This window comes from Spodoptera frugiperda, chromosome 5 (assembly GCF_023101765.2).
Source record: "Spodoptera frugiperda isolate SF20-4 chromosome 5, AGI-APGP_CSIRO_Sfru_2.0, whole genome shotgun sequence".
Lineage (NCBI taxonomy): Eukaryota > Metazoa > Arthropoda > Insecta > Lepidoptera > Noctuidae > Spodoptera > Spodoptera frugiperda.
Window position 1 is genome coordinate 3461395 of NC_064216.1, and position 22663 is coordinate 3484057.

The 22663-nt window shown below is 35.1% G+C and overlaps 2 protein-coding genes across 2 annotated transcripts in view; both read right to left on the reverse strand.

The window, feature by feature from the left end:
• Positions 1-11117: 11117 nt before the first annotated feature.
• On the reverse strand, positions 11118-12567 carry LOC118272136 (protein 5NUC). The gene is made up of 2 exons (XM_050693800.1): positions 12553-12567; positions 11118-12503 (listed from the first exon to the last, which is right to left on the reverse strand). Exons 1-2 carry the CDS (start codon positions 12565-12567, stop codon positions 11118-11120), a joined length of 1401 nt encoding a protein of 466 aa, XP_050549757.1.
• Positions 12568-13200: 633 nt separating this feature from the next.
• The window catches only part of LOC118271785 (uncharacterized), a 59429-nt gene continuing 49966 nt past the window's right edge, over positions 13201-22663 (reverse strand). The window contains exons 3-7 of the mRNA XM_050693764.1: positions 22463-22616; positions 18500-19754; positions 17915-17919; positions 16067-17249; positions 13201-14781 (exon numbers count right to left, since the gene is read on the reverse strand). Of these exons, the coding sequence (XP_050549721.1) occupies positions 13391-14781; positions 16067-17249; positions 17915-17919; positions 18500-19754; positions 22463-22616 (3988 nt within the window). The 3' untranslated portion in view covers positions 13201-13390. The remainder of the gene's footprint in view (positions 14782-16066; positions 17250-17914; positions 17920-18499; positions 19755-22462; positions 22617-22663) is intronic.

Sequence of the window (22663 nt, forward strand, 5' to 3'; positions counted from 1 at the left end):
CATTAATTATTGAATTAAATAACTGAGTATAAACATGAACGACTCAAATGTACTTGAAAACAAAACAACAATTGCGTCTATGGATACGTTTTTTTAACTATTGTACTTAACAGAGGTAATCTGAATTTATATCTACGTCTTGAGTACATAAAGTTTAAATCAATTTATATGTCTACAGAAATTGTAACATGGCAACTACATTAATGATACCAGAGTTAATACTTTCTCAACTAAACAACCCATTTAGACATGGACGTATAAACAATCAAAGCTAAGTATTTCATAGCCATAAAATAATCAACAAAAATCTCACAAATAAACTGTTTTATATATAAAACTATCACATGATATCTATCTACTTTAATTGCTAAATAAAAAAGCATACTAAATACATAATACTATAACGACTTGAACTCTACTGCTCGCAGTGATTCCATGTCATATCACGTCTTGGAAGGAATGCTACAAAAAACATCTAAAACTGGAATATCTAATACTAATAAACGAAACAAAATTGTTACTAAAAATCATAAAAATTATACCTAAAGGTTCAGAACCATTGTTTAAATGAGTATTTAAGAAGATATAGCTAATATAGTAAGTACATAAAACCATTTTAGGTTAGATTTTATCGGTACTGCGTTTGAATGCAACCTTCTTTCTGCTTTTCCTTCTAAGTTTTTAATCTCTTCTTCATTGAGTATTGTAATGCGACCGTCTAAATGCGTATCCACAGGGCTGTATTTTCCCAAGTAGTATAAAACGCTATCCAATTCATTATACGCAAGGGACTTTCTTGGGAGATTCATGAATATAGTATACCCATCTCCACCTTCAGCTAGGAATGTTGGCATCATCACTTTGTATTCATATTCGTCTTTAATGTCTTGCAATTCGTAGAATCCGCAGTTGGAACAAACTGCCTTAGCGCTAACAACGCGAGAACCAACTGGCTTGGCTAAGTCGTAAGTGACTTGCATTCCAGAAAATTGTTGGAATTGTCCGGTACTGTCAATAGTGCGCCATGTTGATACAGAATGTTCTAGACTCTCCCTTAATGTAGCACCATTCATCGTGATTATTGTCAACGTGTCTGAAAATGGCAAGACGTTTATCCAGTCGCCTCTAGTAACGGTGAATGGTTTACCTTCATGGTATATCGATGTCCTTATTCGACCTCCTTGTACAATGCCTATATTTACATCAGGATACTCATGGTGATGTTGCTCTCTTGTGTAGTTCAACATAGCGTCAGCAATTAAGTCACCGATATTGCACTCTCGTAATCTACACCCTGTTTGATTAAGAAAAACGAATGAACTTCCAACAGGTTCACTGTTTATTCGATCCATATCAGCATGATATTTATTGACTGTGTTTAAAAGCTCAGGGTCTCTTGAAATCTTTTGGTTCAATAGTATAGGAATACCGTCACATTCAATTATTTCTCCTGCTGAGTCAAACAATAAATGCAGCTTCCCCATATACTTAGTGTAAGCGTATGCTTGTACGACTCTCACGATTCTACCGTTTGCTTGTTTCACTTCTGTGGGATAGGGCCCTTCGACCTCTTCAGGTTTCTCTGGAGTGCTATCGGCGTTCCAAAGGAATGTATTAGAGTGACCTCCGATTACTAAATCGAGGTCTTCCACTTCTCTTGCAATGTCTAAGTCTTTTAAGAATCCGGAATGTCCGAGAGCTATTAAAATGTTAACATTTTGTGCTTTGAGCTTCTGTACTTCTCGTCTTATCGCTGGAATCTCGTCTTCGTATTCTACATTGTTATGGGGAGCGAGATATTTCGTTAAAGGTGTAAGATATCCGATTATACCAATTTTAACGTTATTTTTGACTATCACGATGGACTTGTATAGATTCTTTTCATTTTTTAGTTCTGGTACTTTGTCTAGGATGAGGTTAGCCGCTAGTACCGGTGCGCTCAAGTTTCTAATAAAGGGTACGACTCCATCCACTGCTTCGTCGAACTCGTGGTTGCCCAGTGACTGTAAGGAAAAGCTAGTGTTATGTTATGTTGTAAACTCTGTATAAATTACTTTAACGTGTCGATATTGTTTTTTGTTCTTTTTAGGCAAACGTCTGTGTAAGTGTAGTTTGTCAATGTATAAATTGTGACCCGGAGATGCGGTTGGCCTAGCGTGTTGCCGGGGCTCCGGCTCGAAGTAGGGGTAGATATGGGGTGGTTTTTAGTCATTTACAGTCTTACACTCCCTCTCGCCCAAGTCAGGAAAAGTCATTTAATGATTTTCCTCCCTCAAAAATGCGTTTAAATTGTAAATATTTTGATGTCCCCATTTGATTTAAAGTAAGTGTATACCTACTCGATGGAAATATTATTATGTCTGAATTGAAAATAACTTAATAGAAGTTACTAACAAAGGATTCAGGTATTTTATGTAGGTGCAAAAAATTAATTAGCTAGATATAAGGTTTTTATTTAAATATATGGTTTCCTAAAGTTTGTATATTTCATTTTATTTTGTACTAGCTTCTGCCCGCGACTTCGTTCGCGGAAAATTAAAAAATTTAGGGTTGTACTACCCCTAACATTTAAGGGGATGAAAAACAGATGTAGGCCGATTCTCATAGATAATATAAGCACAAAAAATTTCATCAAAATCGGTCACGCTGTTTCGGAGGAGTATGGCAACGAAAACTTTGACACGAGAATTTTATATATTAGATTGTCCAGTTAATTTTGTTTTAACCAATACACATCTATACCCCTTTTGATTCGGAATTTAAAATACACGATGGTAGCGCCGTCCGTCGGATCCGATGTAAAACATTCCAAAACAACAACTATACCTAATGCGATGTAACAAGGTGCGGCTGAGATGCCAGTATGTTACGTCTCTCTTTAGGGATGGACATTAGAAAAATCTTTTTTTATCGCTATCGATACTCGCAGCAAACATTTAATTCTCTTTAATTTTTTTATTAAATGTGTGTGTTATTTAGTTTGTGAACTACGTGTATATACTTGTCAAAATAAATAATGAATGAGGTGTTTCAGGGTTTCAGTTTTACAGAATAGAATATAAGTGTATATTAGTTTGGTTACTAAAGCAACCACGATCTTTCAGATTTACGCATTATCAAAGGCGCCGGAAATGTCTACTACATTTGTGCTCAGATAAAGTCACTGTGGTTCGGGCAGAGAGATCAGTAGATTTACCCACATAATTAAAGGTTTTTTAAGAGTGATATTTGAACGACGTTTTTTAGAAAAAAACATCGACTACCTAATCGTAACAGTACATTATCACTAAACACGACTATGGCTTTACGTTATACGCATAACAATATTTTTCATTTCATTAGATTTTATTTAAAGACTAGAATATTCCGGTTGGTTTTAATTTAATTAACTACACTTTCGAATGATTTAACATAATACGAATGTGATACAGTTAAAATACTAAGGCATAATTTTTAAATCGCAGCAACTTTCAAGAGTGATACGAAACGTTGCTGAATCTGTCAGCCGCACCTTGTTACGGCGCAAAGGGTATACTAATAAATGAAAAATTAATTAAAAAAACATTGTCCAGCGGACAAAATTGTGAATCTAAACCATTCTCAGATCCCCTTGAACACACACAAAAAATTTCATCAAAATCCGTCTAGTCGTTTAAGAGGAGTTCAGTGACATTTACAGAAGAATTATGATACAATAGATAGGGTTGGGACTTCTAACCCGTTAAGGCTGAGTACTACATCTAATATTATCGACAAAAAAAAAATATAGGGGGTTGAACCCCTAATTAAAAATATTGAAAAATAGTGATTTTTTCGGTAAAAATAATTCCAAATGATTTTTTTTCTCACCAAAACATTATCAAACATATGAAAAAAGTAATGAATTAGTTAGCCAAGGTTATTAGCTACCGTTTGTCGTTTCTTTTTTGTTTCTACGACGCATACAACCTTTGATATCAAAAAAAGTAAAAAAAATATTTTTAGGGGGAGGGGATTCGACCCCTTCGACCCCCGACTTTTGTCGATAAAATTAGATGTAGTACTCAGCCTTAACGGGTTAGAAGTCTCACCCCTATCACATTGTATAAAGATTGTCCAGTTAATTTTGTTTTAACCAATACACATCTATACCCCTTTTGATTCGGAATTTAAGATGTTATGTTTGTTTGGAAACAAAATGAATGGATAGAGGGTGTTACTGGTATCTTTATAAACAGACAGTATCAACGTTCTTGTGAATACTAAATTAATATAATAATACTAATGAATAAATTACCTATATATTTGGTTTGATTAATTTATGCAGTAACCTAACATGTGCATTCGATTAGGCAAGTTGTGATTGGGAGAAAAATAAAACCAAAAGTTTATGTTGCATACGAATATATTTCATAAAATTAATCTCAACATCTCAGACTTTTTGTTTGCGTGTACCTGCCTTTCATGGCAGATATTAAAATATATTAAAATGAGTATTAAAGTGAGAGAGTGTCAGGTTTAAGGTTGAACTAGATAGCATTGGGATTGGGATCGAGTTAGTTGGTGCTAATGTGCTGTATTTTTTGCCGCGAATTAACATGGTTAATTAAGTTCAAAGTAAGCCAACTTTTTTGATATACAGATAATTAAATAAATATGGATTCAGTACAAAGACAGGACCTAATAATTTTATCTAGGTAATCTCTATAACTTGTATGGTTTTTAACGAAACTATATGTATCTTTTGCAACCAATGGTTGACCACTGAACTGATCAACGGTCTCTGCACTGAGCCAATTTTTATTTTCTAACCTGGATACCAAATATCTTGACTGACTAAATATGAAATCAGTGCAGAATGTGCAAACGTGGATTTCTATACTATAAGTGCCATTTTATTGTGAATTTGGAAGTTCTGGAACCCTATATTTTTGATAAATAGGCAGTGTCTTCCTGAACTTCTGACTGAAAACTTTCTTCTGTCTTATGTCCTCAGCTCTTAATTTTATCTTCATTGAGTATTGTTATACGACCGTTTAAATGAGTATTAACAGGACTGAAATTTGCAAAATAGTACAAAACACAGTCCAATTCGTTATATTGAACTAATTCTTTTGTAAGATTCATAAACATTGTGTAAGTTTCTCCTCCGTCAGCTAGGAATGTTGGCATCATCACTTTGTATTCATATTCGTCTTTAATGTCCTGCAATTCGTAGAGTCCGCAGTTGGAACAAACTGCTTTAGCGCTAACAACGCGAGAACCAACAGGTTTAGCTAAGTCGTAGGTGACTTGCATTCCAGAAAATTGTAGAAATTGTCCGGTACTGTCAATAGTGCGCCATGTTGATACAGAATGTTCTAGACTCTCCCTTAATGTAGCTCCATTCATCGTGATTATTGTCAACGTGTCGGAAAATGGCAAGACGTTTATCCAATCGCCTCTAGTAACAGTGAACGGTTTACCATCATGGTATATCGATGTCCTTATTCGGCCTCCGTGTATAATAGCTATGTTTACATCAGGATACTCTTCGCTATGTAGCCTTCTCGTATAATTTAACATAGCATCAGCAATTAAGTCACCGATATTGCACTCTCGCAATCTACACCCTGTTTGATTAAGGAATACTAATGAACTTCCTACAGGTTCACTGTTTATTCGCTCCATATCAGCATGATATTTATTGACTGTGTTTACAAGATCAGGGTCCCTTGAGATCTCTTGGTTTAATAGTATAGGAATACCATCACATTCAACTATTTCTCCTGCTGAGTCAAATAATAAATGCAGCTTCCCCATATACTTAGTGTAAGCGTATGCTTGTACGACTCTCACGATTCTACCGTTTGCTTGTTTCACTTCTGTGGGATAGGACCCTTCGACCTCTTCAGGTTTCTCTGGAGTGCTATCGGCGTTCCAAAGGAATGTATTAGAGTGACCTCCGATTACTAAATCGAGATCTTCCACTTCTCTTGCAATGTCTAAGTCTTTTAAGAATCCGGAATGTCCGAGAGCTATTAAAATGTTAACATTTTGTGCTTTGAGTTTCTGCACTTCTCGTCTTATCGCTGGAATTTCGTCTTCGTATTCTACATTGTTATGGGGAGCGAGATATTTCGTTAAAGGTGTAAGATATCCGATTATACCAATTTTAACGTTATTTTTGACTATCACGATGGACTTGTATAGGTTCTTTTCATTTTTTAGTTCTGGTACTTTGTCTAGGATGAGGTTAGCCGCCAGTACAGGTGCGCTCAGGTTTCTAATAAAGGGTACGACTCCATCCACTGCTTCGTCGAACTCGTGGTTGCCCAGTGACTGTAAGGAAAAGTTAGTGTCGTGTTACATTGTGCAATGTTAGTAGGTACCCACTTTAATCGTTTTATGGCCAGTTTCAAAATGTCTGGATTTAAAATGCAGGGTGTGATTATACAGCGTGTAACAAAATACCCATATACATCAAGAAGCACTGAAGAATACAGGTTGAATAGAATCTCTACACAAAGTTTCAGCTCAAAATACGTTTAAAAAAAATTGGTACCAAATACTTGGTGTCGCATGGTTCTTGATTTTAAATCATACAAACATGTCACAACACTACAGGGGTCACTCGCTAATATTACGAAACATTTCTTTTGTAAATCTGATCGCCTAGTACCTGTATTTACCTAATTTTTATATTCGGTTTCTGAAATTTTATACAGACACACACACAACGTCACGCCTTTTATCCTCGAAGAGGTAGGCAGAGGTGCATATTACGGCACGTAATGCCGTTGTATAATGTACACACACTTTTCACCATTTGTGTTATAAGTCTCATGTAATAGGGGGTGAGCCTATTGCCATATCCTGGACACAATTCCAGACTCAATGCTACTACCGAGAAATTTTCGAAAATCCGAAAAAAGCCCAGTAATACTTTGCCCGACCCGGGAATCGAACCCGAGACCCCTTGTTCAGCAGTCGCACTTGCGACCACTCGACCAACGAGGCAGTCATTATTTTATAATGATCACTTAATCGATAGATTTTTGTGGCATTGAGCAGCGTGTGGCTCGCCTGATCTGACAGACAGAGTCAGACTTCTAATCCGTTAAGGCTGAGTACCTACTACATCTAATTTTATCGATAAAAGTCGGGGGTCGAAGGAGTCGATTCCCCTCCCCCTAAAAGTTATGGCTATTTTAATATTTTTTTTACTTTTTTTGATATCTAAGGTTGTATGCGTCGTAGAAACAAAAAAAAAACGACAAACGGTAGCTAATAACCTTGGCTAACTAATTCATTACTTTTTTCATATGTTTGATAATGTTTTGGTGAGAAAAAAAATCATTTGTGAATTATTTTTACCGAAAAACTCACTATTTTTCAATATTTTTAATTAGGGGTTTAACACCCCAGATTATTTTTTTTGTCGATAAAATTAGATGTAATACTCAGCCTTAACGGGTTAGAAGTCCCACGCCTATCACATTGTATAGCGCCACATACTCACAACACTAAATGAATTACAAGTGCTTTGCCGGACTTATAGGGATTGAGAATTGGGGGATGGGAATTGGGGACGTGTTGGGCCTCCGGTAGCTTTCAGTTGACTTGGAAAATTAAATTAAACCAACTTTAAGTATATTAAACATTTTTATTTAATACAACAGGCAAGATGTACACAATTTTCTTAGTATGTATTGAGATTTATGGCAAAAATATACATAATATATCAACCTGAACCACAACCAAAAACTAAAACAATCATAAAAACAAGGTGAGCTCAAAATTTTATTTCATAAGTAAGTATACAACATTGAAAAAAATGAAGTAGGTAGACTTGAGCACTTTCCAGCCCTTCGAGCGATGTGGCCTGCTCTTATGTACCTAATCATGTAATCTTTACATAAAGGTAGGCCAAATCCCTCGAATGCTCGGGTTACATAAATAAAACTCATTTAAATTATTATTAAATTACTAAATTGCTGTTACCCACTAAAGAGATACGTCGTCAGATTAGGGTTAAGGTCTTTGGTTGAGCAAAAATGAAGATGAGCGAAAATGAGCGGAGTTGTGTAAGAGACCACTTAGTACGACATCTCTAGAGAAACTGAAGGGAAAAGAATTGTATAAACAACAAAATTCTATTGTTTGTCTAAAATACTCCGCTCCGCTCATCACATCTCTTTGAAGGAACTTTGGCCTTAAAGATGAAGCATTTGAGCAAATTATGAAAGTGTCTACCGAATACATAAACTATACAAATTATGTAAAAGTTTTGAGCTTAGTAACTTAAAAATATGTTGAAATATATGTACTTTTTAAGTAGGAACTCGTGTGAATTGTTAATAAAATGTGCTTGGCTGATTTGTGACATAGTCAGTCAGTAGGTACTGTGTAACAGTCATTAGTCAAAGTCAAAGCATTTATTTCAATTAATCCTAAATTAGGCACTTTTGAAACGTTAAATTGGATTGTCCGTCAGTTTGTCCGTCAGTGAAGCTAGGCGCTCGTTCCAAAGTGTTGCTTCGAATGGAGAAGAACGAGTAAGAAACTCCATCGTTTTACTCTTTTTAAAAAATGTGAAATGAAACTCATAATTAAAATCAGTCGCATCTCTCAGAGTCACCTCTTAATGTAACTTTATTTAAGCACTAATTTTGGTAGGTATTTATTGGACGGAGGTACAGTCTTTGTAGATGTTTTTCATATTGTGGCCCCCTTTTTTGTCTTCTGCGGGCCTCCGGTGGGGAATTACTATTCTAAAGAATAGTACCGTCCTACGAGAATACCTGATTTTTGACTGGGAATGAATGTATTGTACTCTAATGTCTTAATTATCGCTAATATTCTGTAATATTCCAATTCGTTAGACCCATATTTATATATTGCTTTGGCGTTTACAATCCGTGAACCAATAAAAGAAAATTGATTTGGCTAAGTCATAAATCACGTTCGTTCCAGAAAACTAATAACACCATAAGTGTATTTAAGAATTCTAATTTGGTATTCCACTTACCACATTATTTCTTTGTTTGGGCACAGTTTGTTAAATAAGCTCAGTTTCTAATCATGCTATTGATATTATCTTAATCTAGTGTCATGTTTTTTGGTCTATTATTTATTATTCATACATTACTTGTACACCTTTATTTGAATATAAATTAAATTAACGTGAAAATCACAAAAGTTTAATTCACATAAAGTCAATACTTAGGACTAGGGAATGCAATCTCGAGTCAATTTTTTGTGAGATTAATCTCGTTCGCAATTTGGATGAGATCTCGCGAGATTAACGCGGTTACTTTACTAAGTTTTAGACATTACAAGAAAAGACTAGTTCTTTCTATCAATTGTTATTTTATAGTTACACAAGTCAAAGAAATAGTAGACTACTTAAAATTCTGAAAAAATTACCTCCTGCTGCCAACTTCATCCTCGTAACTTTAGAAAAAATGTTTTGTTCCAATACCCGAGAAAAAGTCATAAAATCAATGTTTATCTTATAATGTAATTATTTTTTACTAATACATTCAAATATTATAATTATTTCATAATAATGTGAATCTCGCATTGCATTCCCTGTCCCATCCCTACTTAGGACGCATTCTAATGTCATTAATTTAATAAATACTTAAGTCGCAATAATACTGTATCTATATAAGGGAGGTAGGGGAGGGATGGGCAGTCGGGAGACATGGGCACCCCCCTTTTATTCTGATCCTGTCATAGGTTTTCTTTTTTCTTAATTTGGTAGTTTACTTTACCGTCTGGCAAAACTGTTCATCCATCCTATCCCATCCAGACTATCTGTTATTTCCGTCAGTTGTTAAACACAAACACATTTGAAGATTATGCGCTCGTAAAAGTAAATATTTTGTTGTGGATTCGGATCTTAATACAGAGAAAAGTAACGAAAGGTATGTGTATTTTTTATTATATATCTATTGTATATTTACTAACTAATAAATTAAACTAAAATTAACGTTTCAATACCTAAACAAAAAAAAATGCCGGTAAATTGTGTTGAAAATGTTTACAGAGGAAGCAATGGGCATTCTTTATATTGCGTACAGGAGGTCTTTTGAAAATTATAATTACCTGCTTTAATTAAACTATTTGAAATATTTTTAATTACAGAAAGATTCAAAAAGAAAGGTTTACGACGAGAAATTCCCAAAGATTTGATATTACGAGCCATAGAAGAGGTATCAAAAGGATCAAAAATAAAAACAACAGCTGATAAATATAAATATAAGCTTTTACGGGTTATAAATAATTTAAGATAAGTCGTGATATATTTAAGATGTTTTTTTTTGTGTTGTTATTATATATATTACGTTTGTTTTTGGAGTCTATTATAGATGTTAAGTGTTTTACAGGCCATGCCCAAGCCTTCCACCGGGTGTGCCCATATCTCCCTACCATAGGGAGCCTTGGGCACTTTTGACTTAATTTTTTAATTATCTCCTAATTAGGAGACTGATTATTATTATAAGCAAGTTCTTTATAAGATATCTAGCCAAAAATATGAAGCAATAGGAAGTGGCAATAAATGTAGATTATCTACAAAATCTGATTTTTTATGCATTAAATTGTGAAAAAGTGCCCATCCCTCCCCTACCTCCCTTATTAATACGTGATGCAAAAACTTTTTACCCCTTTTTACGAAAATTGCGCGAACGTAGGAGCATAAAATTTAGTACACTTATAGTTTATGTGTAGGAGAAGTGCAGAATGCCAATATTTTTCAAAAATAATGCTTATTAAGTACATTAAATCAATAAATAAAACATTACACACACTACCATGCATAGTATCTGATCGTATTTGGCAAAACGTCAAAATTGACAGACATTGCGATGATATTCTCACGTCTTATATGAATAGAGTTTTATAAAAGAGTTTGTTTGAGTTTGAGTTAAATTAAAATTATCCTTGAACGTATGTTAAGTGGTATTGTAAATTAAATCGTATATGGTCGAATTTCGATCACTAGGCGACCACTAGTTAAGTATACATAGGTAAAAGCTAATACTTATTTAGTTCTTAATACCTAATACAACAGTAAAATTTTGGTTTAGTAAAAAATAATTTATAGGAATTGCTGTTCTCCATATACATACAAAGTATAGATTGTTAAAATTTTAAACTATAAGGAATGTTGCAATAGTAACCAACATTAATAATAATGATATGTTTACAGTACAAGAAGCACTCGGCTCATCATTTAAGAAAGTGATACGCCCTTCAATTTGTGGGTGAATTGGACTGTAACGTGCAACATACAATTTGGTACATGCTAATTCATTATAACCTAAAGTTGTTTTAGGCAAACCAAGAAACATAGAGAAACCATCCCCGCCCGTTGAAAGGAAACTAGGCATTATCACTTTGTAAATATCTCTGTCTACTATTTTTGTAAATTTGGGAACATCACATGCCCAACATCTTGCTTTAGCATCAACAACTCTTGATCCGGGTGGCCTTCTAAGATCATACACGACTTGTATACCAGACACTTGTAAGAATTCCCCGTTTGAAGCTAAAGGATTGTAGCGAGAGACTGAGTATTCCAACATTTCATAAAGAATACTGCCATTGACTGATATAGTTACTGCACTACCTTCGAAAGGCATCACCGAGAGTAAATCTCCTGTGGTGATATTAGTTGGCAATGTGGCACGCGCTATTGACGTGCGTATACCACCAGCTTGAATTATACCAATAGGTGCGTCTGTCCAATGTTCCCCGGTGTATTCTGAGGCGTACTTATCAACCATCGCATCCGTGATCAAGTTACCCATATTACATTCTGCACCCGAGCACGGATGGGCATTTAAAATTACACCAGTACGTCCTACCACTTCTTCTGTTAAATGAACAACACTGGCTTTGTACTTGCTTATTATTTTCAACACTTCTTTATCTTGAGGTATATTATGGTCTAAAAGAATTGGCTTTCCATCTGAACTAATTAAATTACCCTCAGAATCGAATACCAAATGTAGTTTTCCTAAATACTTGGTGTAAGCATACGCTTGGACAACAGGAATTTTTCTTCCAGATGGTTGCTGCACGTAAGTAGGATAGAAGCCTTCGGGTTTTTCCGCATCTGGGCTTGTGCCGTTCCATAAGAATGTGTTCGTATGTCCACCAATAACTAAGTCTAATCCATCAACTTCTTTAGCTATTTTTAAATCTCTAAGATATCCAGAATGACCAACAGCAATGATTATTTTGATTCCTTCAGATTGCAGTTTCTTTACTTCTTTGTTGAGAGCTTCTATTTCATCAATATACTCGACGTCATTTGGTACTGCTAATACCTTGGTTTCTGGCGTTAAGTAGCCAACTATACCAATTTTATGACCCGCAACATCAAGTACTATAGATTTTTTAAGATTAGGTTCCCTAGCAAGTTCTGGCACTTTGTTAAGAACAAGATTGGCTGATAATACTGGGCAGGTAAGACTTTCTATGAAAGGTGTAAGCCCGCTGACTCCATCGTCGAATTCGTGGTTCCCAAGAGACTGAAACAAAAATTGTAATGTAAAAAGAATTTAAACGTCCTCATTGTACTTTATCTAAAATCATGAACGTAGTACTCAAATAAAATAGTTCTGTGTTTATTGGGGTCGGTACACGCCTGCGTAATAAACTCGCGCCTGTTTTTCCGGCCACTCTTTGTTTGAATACGCCAACGTCAGTATTCAATAGGTATATAGGTAGGTACTTCAAAATTCGAGATTCAAAGAGAAAATTCAGCGCTTGTGAATCCATTGAATGTTTGAAACACGGCGTGGTTAGCGTGGTCCATACGTGGACGTGTGTGTATGTAACGCAACATCATTCAATCATCGTGATTACTTTGTTCGGACATATTTTGTGTCGGCTCTCAATTGCAGTTTTATTGATTGGCTAGTGCGGTGTATTACTATAGGTACGTAGGTAGCCTAGATAGGTAGATAGTTGGTATATACAGGGTATGTACTGTCTGTTAACGATTTTTGTTACGCGTCCGCGGACTGGCGTCCTATAATTACGTTGATAGTTCACAGTGGATTGAAATGTGTAGTTCCAAAAGCTTTGTTTTTGTTAGTGATTTTGTTTCAGATCGGGTTCGCAAGTTCAGGTTAACAACTCAAGTTCTAAGTACCTATATGTCGATAATGCATTAGGAAGATTTAGTTAGAAAACGTTGAAAATAAAATTAAATACAAAAAGAGATATAGGTAATAGCGTTTATTGAAAACAGACAAAGATTAAAACAGTACTTACCTACCGAAGATATTTATAAGAACTTAGGTATATAATATAGTTATTTTAACAAGTACAAACCCTGCTTTTAATAAAATTCTACGTACGTATAATGATGAATGACCATCTTCAATTTTCGATCTTGTTACAAACAAATATTTTAAAACAACAATGTATAAAGGAATACAATGACTGCTAGTACAGACAATTTTAAATTGGTTCCCGAGTTACGTAATTTGTCGAGGTTGTGTATGACAATCCTGCCTTCAACAGCTGGGTATACAGGACTGTGATTCTCCACGTATTGGATTGTAGACCCTAACTCATCGTAACTCAAAGGGGTAGAAGGTAGACCATCAAACATAGAAAATCCATCTCCACCCATCGATAAAAATGCTGGCATCAGTATTTTGTACGTTCCTGTCTTATTCAGCGCTGAATATTCAGGGTTAGTGCATTCACCACAACGCATGTAGACTTTAGATACTCTTTTCCCAGGTGCGTTGCGAAAATCATATTCTACCATCATTCCAGACATTTGCAAAAACTGACCGACAGCACGCTTTGTATTATACTTCCACACTGAATGCTCCAACATCTTCAACACATCACTGCCGTTAATTGTTATTTTTACAATATTTCCATCAAAAGGCATCACACGTAAGAGATCTCCTTGTGTAATATTTGCTGGTGAATTAATGTGAGCAACTGTAGCTCTGATTCCACCTCCTTGGATGATAGCTATTGGCGCATCAGTCCAGCCATATCCTCTGTATTCTGAAGCATATCTATGTATCATTGCATCGGTTATCAGATTCCCCATATTGCATTCTCTCAAACGGCATGTCTGCCCATCCAGTACAACTGAAGTATTTCCAACTATTTGTTCCGTTATTTGCAACATACTTTCACGATAACGATTTACAATTGTTAATACATCTGGATCTTGAGGCACTGAATTGTCCAAAAGTACAGGATTACCATCAGAACTGATTATTTCGCCATTTGCATCGAATATGATGTGAAGTTTACCTAGATATTTGGTGTATGCGTAAGCTTGTACAGCCGGAACTAGTCTTCCAGATTTTTGTTTTACAAGCGTCGGGTACATGCCTTCTGGTTTCTCAATGTCAGGACTGGTACCATTCCATAAAAACGTGTTAGTATGTCCACCTATAACGACATCGATATCTTCTACTTTTTCAGCTATTTCTAAGTCTTTAGTGAAACCAGAATGTCCCAGAGCAATAAGAATATTTACTCCAAATTCTTTAAGTCTGGCAGCTTCTTTTTGAATAGCTATCACTTCTTCAACGTATTCAACGTCATTTCTAATAGCCAATACTTTTGTATCAGGAGTTAAATAACCAATGACTCCAATTTTAGTACCGTTAATGTCAAATACTACAGAGTCCATTAAATTTTTCTTAGCTTGTAGTTCGGGTTCTTTGGTTAGAATTAAATTAGCTGCAAGTATTGGACACGTGAGGTTTTCAACGAACGGTGTTAGACCAGATATTCCATTGTCGAATTCATGGTTCCCCAAAGACTGTAACAATGAAGGCATTCATGTAGCATGCATTTGTTATTATTTGGAGAAAGAACGTGCAGATATTAAAAGAGGTGGGTAAATTAAATTAATTTTATAAATAAATATATCCGTGCATTTGTACAGTTATGTTAGTGCAACGTTACGAATGTTGGTTAGTTTAGCACACACAGATGAAATAAATATAAAAATTAAACATTAGGATCCAATATCTAGAGGTCGCTCTGAACAAACCGGTTCATTAAATATTGTAATCCAAATTATAAGTAAAAGGATCATGCCTATTAAAATAAAGGTACTTACAAACGGATCCAGGAAAATTAACTCGATTCTCCTTCAATAGTTTTAATTAAGGAATGGGTAGGTATTAAAGTATGTGGTTTTGAAATAATAATAGACCAATATTTTTAGGAAACTTAAAGGAACTTTTAATAAGATCATACAATGATTTATTTAATTGTCATGTCAGTTATTTATTTTGCATACTTTGCACAATGATTATTAAATTTCACTAACCTTACAGTAATGGATACTAAACAATTAAATTAATTAGGAATTAAGTCCATGTTGCATCATTTGAGGAATGCATGATTTAACGTTGTCGCTTCGTGGACAATTTTCATTGTTTCTAAGCAAGATGCAAACATATGTCATTTGTAGCCCGTCCATTGTTTGTGAAGGATGCATGCATTCGTCAAATGACGCAACGTAGACTGTTAGTACTAACTTTATGAAATTGACATGCATACCTAAAGATACTTATATTGAGAGAGTTATATTAATGACAAAAAGTATATTGTTCTAGTATTTTTTTAAATCTAAGTAAGTATTATCTATAAGTACAAATTGTAATATCATTTACGTATATTAGGAATATCACGTTATAGGGTACGTGTAGAGGAACTTAAATTATCATTTATATTTTATATGCGCTTAAATAATAGTTTTTTTTCCTCTTCTTTGTCTATCTTGGACGGAATACGAATAAACCTGGACTTAAATAAAATACTTCTTATTTTTCTATTTTGATTGTACTCAGCCTTCAGTCTTTTAAAGACTTAGCTATTTTTCCGTGTCATTTTACTGGGAATAATTTTTCTAAAATATGAAGTAGTTATTTGCAGCCTTTGACCACTAACTAATTTTCTTGTTCGACTTAGTCTACATTTTCTAATATAATACGGCCTTCCACAGCTGGATGCAGGGGACTGTTATTTTGTATATAAGCTTCTGCAGACGAAATTTCATCTATGTCCAAAAGTGTTATAGGTAAATTATCAAACATATTGAAACCATCACCCCCGTTTGCTAAAAAGGCAGGCATCAAGATATTGTATTCTTCTGTCTCGTTCAGAGTACTATATTCAGGATACAAACAATAGCCACATTGCACAGAAACATTCATAACCCTACTGTCAGGAAGTTGGCTCATGTCGTATTTGACTTTCATTCCTGACATTTGCAAGAAATGTCCCGATGGGAACGAAGCATTATAGTTTCGAACAGAATGTTCTAACATCTTCAATATAGTTTGACCATCTATTTGAATTTTAACTAAAATACCGTCAAAGGGCATGACACGTAAAGTATCTCCTTTCGTAATATTGGTTATTGAATCTTGTATTTCGAATGATGATCTTATACCACCACTGTGGACGATAGCGATAGGAGCGTCAGTCCAACCTTGCCCTCTGTAAGTTGAAGCGTAATTATGGATTATAGCATCGGCCATAAAGTTACCCATGTTACATTCTTTTATCCGACATGAATGACCATCTACAAATGTTGACGTATTTCCAATAACTTGCTCAGTAATGTTTTGGACACTCTCCTGATAGTAATTAACAATTTCTAAAACTGCTGGGTCTTGGGAAATAGAATTATCTAAGAGTATAGGATTTCCATCAATGCTGTTTATTTCACCGTCAGCGTTGAATATCATGTGTAGTTTTCCAAGATATTTAGTGAATCCATAAGCTTGCACTGCAGGCACCAATCTGCCAGAACTTTGTTCCACCATAGTGGGATAAGGACCGTCAGGAATGTCTGAATCTGTTACATTTCCATTCCATAAAAAAGTATTAGTGTGACCGCCTATGACAAGATCAATATCTTCCACGTCTCTTGCTATTTCTAAGTCCTTTACAAAACCTGAGTGACCGAGTGCTATGATTATGTTCACTCCTTTAGATTTAAGTAAAGCCACTTCATTTCGCACCGCTACTATCTCATCTATGTATTCAACATTATTTCTTATAGCCAGGAATTTGGTATCTGGTGTTAAGTACCCAACGATACCAATTTTAGTATTATTTATATCTAATACAACTGAATTCATTAAATTGCTTTGACTCTGTAACTCGGGCACATTTGTGAGATTGAGATTGGCGGCTAGAACTGGGCATGTAAGATTTGTTATAAACGGAGAGAGTCCTGATACGCCATTATCAAATTCGTGGTTTCCAAGACACTGAAACAAAGAATTAATAAATGCAGTTCACACGATATTGGTTAGTGAAACTCCATGCCAACATTCACAGTTGCAACAACTCAATCACATGCTATGTACCATTGAACTGTAGATCCAAGACAAATCCGTTTCGAAATGTTCATGTCTCTAACTTTAGATATTGTAAATACGTATACTAACGTAAGTCATTGAAAAACATTCGTATGGAACATTTGAAGGTTGTAAAATACAACCTTTGAGTTTCAGTGATAGTTAAAATGACTTCAAATGAACGTAATTAAAACTATGACTGATGCATTTATATGTATGAATATAGGCAGATTTACACAGGGTCTATAACTGACTCCGAAACGATATGACCCACCATACTCATGTTTGAATTTTCCATTATACGAGTACTGAATTCAAATCTGTTTTTTTTTTGGTTTGGTGCTGGCTTGTATGGTTTTGGAGTTTCTTCTGAGTTCTGACCCTAAGTAAATCTACCTTATAGTAAGTGTGTGTAAATTTTGCTCATCTAAAATGACATTGACAGAAGCTAGGGCATGCACTAAGTAACGTCTATCGGTCTATGTTGTTGGTTGAAGTTAATTATTGACAAGGCCTTACTTGATTTTTCTGTTAGATCAAGTATTCATGCATTGGTTATCTACAATGATTCTTACAATCCCTTTAATTGTTTAGTTAATGTTTTAATTATAATATGATCATTGACTGTGTAAAACTGATGGATATTATTAGTAATACCTTATCTAGTAGGGATTTTGCCAAAGATCGATATTTGTTCCCACCAATTGTCATAGAATTAAAATGATGAGTGATTTTTATTTAGTTTATGATAGGTTTTAGAAAAAGTAACAAGGTCCAGGTAATGCATGCCAATTTCAATCCACGAGTATGCACGAGTTAGAGTATATTTTTAATACTTACAAGTTTTCGAATTTAGATATCTTGTTCTAATTTCATATCATCTATCTTGTTGCGTTCTAGAATAACTCTTCCTTGTAATTTACATGTTAACTTCGTGACTAGTTTCTCAAGCAAGCTTCAGGATAGGTAATAAATACTCACAATATTAATTCAAAATATATTTATCACAAAAAATATAAAAAAAGCCTTAAAGTCTGGTAAATATTTACATACGTAGTTACAAAATGTACCTCAAGTAACCGATTACATTATGAGGTAGGATAAAAGAGCAACAAGAAGCAAGGAAGATGTGATCATATGGCCAGATGCTCTGCCGACACGTCCATCTATTTCTGGGTAAACAGGGCTCCTCAATTTTATGAATTCTGCGGTACAAGTGACCTCATCATAATCAAGCTCAATTTTTGGTAGGTCAGTCAGCATTGAATATCCATATTCTCCGTTAGCCATAGCTGCTGGCATCAATATTTTATAGCTTCTGTTATCTTCGACTTCATAAAACATCGGAACATTGCATTCCCAGCAACGGACAACAGCGCTTACCAGTCTAGATCCTTGTGGATTTTTCATTCTATACACTACGCGTAATCCAGAAAATTGTAAGAAACTAGAAACATTGTCATCGTTTACAGAGTGTTCTAGAACCTGTTTCAGGACTTGTCCGTTCATAGTTACAGCCACGAGGTTACTTTCCAAGGGCATAGCGGCAAGCAAATCAGCTCTTGTTACATCAGCAGGTCTATTGGGTGGTGCAATCGAGTGACTTGCGAAAGCACCACTGGGAACGATTGCTATTGGAGCATCAGTCCATCTCACACCCTCGTAGTTCACAGCGTAATAGTACACAATGGCGTCAGTGACTAAGTTTCCGAGGTTACATTCTTCACTGGAACAAGATTGCCCGTCGAGTACGACAGATGTTTGTCCAAGTACTTCTGTATTTCTAGGAAGATCAAGAGATAGTATTTCGAGCAACTGTACATCTTCTTTGGGTTGAGGAACCGAATCGTCCAAGAGGATAGGTTTAGCATTGTATTCTGAAATTTCTCCGTTATCATCGAAAGTGACTTTAATACTACCGAGGTATTTATTGTAAGCTGTCGATGGAATAATCGGCACTTGTTTTCCTGATGCCTGTGTCACAACTATGGGTTTGTGTTCGTCGGTAACAGTTTGACCGTCCCAATAGAATGTGTTTTTGTTGCCAGCAATAACTAGATCGATACCAGGAACATACTTAGCTATTTCTTGCTCTTTAGCTAAAGTTGAGTGACCCAAAGCGATGATGATTTTGACTCCTGAAGCTTGAAGTTGTTTTACCTCGTCCGCCACTGCTATAACTTCATCGATGTATTCAATTTTTCCAAAACTGTCCAAAATATTATTGTTTGGTGTTAAATATCCAACTACTCCAACTTTAACACCTTCAACATCAAACACAATGGATTTTTGGATTTTAACTTTTCCTTCAGTAGATTTTAATACAACGTTGCTAGCCAAAATTGGTGTTTGTAAGCTTTCCAAGAATGGTGATACTTGCAATGTATTCTTGTCGACGTCATTGTTGCCGAGTGACTGAAATATAAAATGTTTGTTAAGATTAATGTTAGTAAATAGGAATTAATAGTCTTTCAACAAAGTATTAGTTTGGTTAGGAGTTAGCACAAAAAGAAGTAAACATTTTACTGTTACTTCGAGTGGATAGAAACGACTCATTTATTTGACAATATTTTGAATGGGCTCCAGCTATAGCTATATTGTGTTTATGCATATGCTTTTGTGATATTTGTTTCAGGCGCGTAACTATCGCCGTATCAATTATATGGGGCATTCGGGCCAGGGGCGCACCAACGTGTTTAGGCAAAAAATAAAAACTTCCCAAACGTCAGTAATAGTCTGACACTCTTATCTGCTCTTTCACTCAAGGACGGGAAAAGTCATCGGATGATTTTTACCCACATAATTTTTTTTTTCAGCGGGAAAGTCATCCAATAACTTCTCTCGCCTGGGCAAGGCGAGAGGGAGTGTCAGACTCTTACTGACTAAGACCACCCCGTTCCTACTCCTGCTTGTCGAGCCGGAGCCCCGGTAAACCCGCTAGGTAGTCCGCAGCTCCGGGCCAAGGTATGCTACGCCATTAATTTGTTTCTATCCATTCTTCTTTATTATTATAATCAGGGACACAAATTAGTAAGTTTACAAATTCATAATTAGTTCCAACACCATTCCATCACCAAAAAACATATGTTAAAGTTACACAGACGAGTACATACACATATATTCATATACACTATGTCCTATGTTATATACACTATGTCCTATGTTATATACACTATGTCCTATGTTATATACACTATGTTCTATGTTATATACACTATGTTCTATGTTATTTGCTAGATATAATATTACTAGAGTAGTAACATGTTCAAGTACTATCGTTAGTAAAGTTCACGTAGTTATAATGTAGTGTTAGTATTACGTTCTTTGGTCTGTTAGTTATACGTTTTTCTATAAACATGAACATGTTTACTTACAATATTATCCTCTCTTGAACAGCTTCAAGTAATAACTTAACTCAAGTAATAAACAAGGCTATTCCCTTGTATGATTCCAGGAATGGTACGTATGAGTTTGTACGTACAATTTTGCTCGTGAAATGTTTCCATAATGCAATGTAACTATGATAACCATAGCATAATGCAGCCATTTTTTTTTCAGACGATACACAAACACTTTTCACCAATACTACATCTGTGATAGGAACACAAAACCAAACTTCACATTAACTGAAAATTTCCGATGATTGAATTTGAAAACCCGAAACGTTGCCCAATTACAACCTTAGATAATCGTAATACGCGCTTGCTTGCTTAAACAATGATGACAATAATGACAATTAAAGGATAAAATCACACAAATGATAACAAAAATAGCACAAAAAATGATAAAAGATGATATTTTTAAGCAGTATCCTTAGTACGAGTTTGCTTTACGTTAAACGAAACGAGCGCTTTCGGCGTTCTGATTGGCCGATGCGAATAAACCAACAAATCAGAGCGCCGAACGCAACGTAAAGCAAAGTCGTACTAAGGGTACAGAACAAGACAACTATGCAAATACTAGTTCTGTCTCATTCTGTCCAAAATCATATATTCAAGCAGCATCTTTTTTGCAGTAGTGCGGTTTATTTAACGCGTCTTTCAATGCCAAGTGATAAAGTTTGATGCCATCGTTATTTTATTAGGCAATCAAAATAATCTAAGTAGTCTTTGAATGCGAGTAATTAGATAATACATTTAACCTATATTAACTTGTTGCAAAATATTTACATGTTTGATGACGAGATGTTGTAAACTGTAAGATAAGTTAACATAAATAAAATTGTAGTTATATTGTCATTTTATAACTCACGTTTAGATTATAAAATATTATTTTGTATTAAAGTTTTTTCTAAAACAACACTTGACCGTGTATTTGCTGCAAGCGACGGTTTCTATCGTCGTGTGTCGCAGAATGCTGCTCATGAATATGAGCCTCTACCGTGGTTTAAAACTAGTAGAGTTCATCATCAAATAATTACGTAAGTAAGCCGAAAAACATCATAATTAATTTGGTTTTTATTGCAATTAAAACTAAAAGTAAATTGTGTTTTAATTAGATTTTTTTTTTATTACGTTGATAAACCCTACGTACCTAATAGTAATAGTGATAGGTATTTTTTCAAGCATGTATTTATAATTTCTTAATTTTGTCATTTTCTTAGTTTTGACTTCTATACTATGCATTTTTTTAGTAGATGTAGTACCTACATACTATATTTGTATACTAATGTATCACTTACAAAGTCAGTCAAATAATATCGGAGGGCCTTTTGTTCATTTGTACAAACATACCTCATAAACATAGCTACATCAAGACGTTTGACGTATTAAAATCAAAGAGTGACTAGTTTGGCATTCAAATTGTACATTGTAGGTTTATACTTAGCGGCAAGTTTGATTAAAAATGTACTCAAATTTACTCTACTATAAGGCATAATTTCATTTAGCAGCATTGTAATTATGACTACGCGTATCTTTGCATAACCTAATTCTTAATAAGTTTTATGCAATTTTTTCACACAAAAGACAACACAAAAGCAATTGAAGTGATGTCATAGATATACCTACACCGATGGGAATCAACGTTCATAAAGCCGGGACGTTCACTTCACGGATAACAGACATACGAAAAATCACATTTGATGGTATTTGACGGGGAAATTAGATCTTTCTGGTACTCACTACAGCATCAGGTTGGAGTGCGTTCACGAATTCCGCAGCGATCTTCCATTTGTAGATGGTGAACCATGCTGTACCGGTGTACGTGTCTCCAGCGTTCAGGTACAGGACTGGTGGACCTTCGCCTGACTGCGCCGCTTTCCTTGCTTCCTTCACACTGAAATGTTTGACATGTAACTTAAATAACTTGGCAAGTTCAATAAT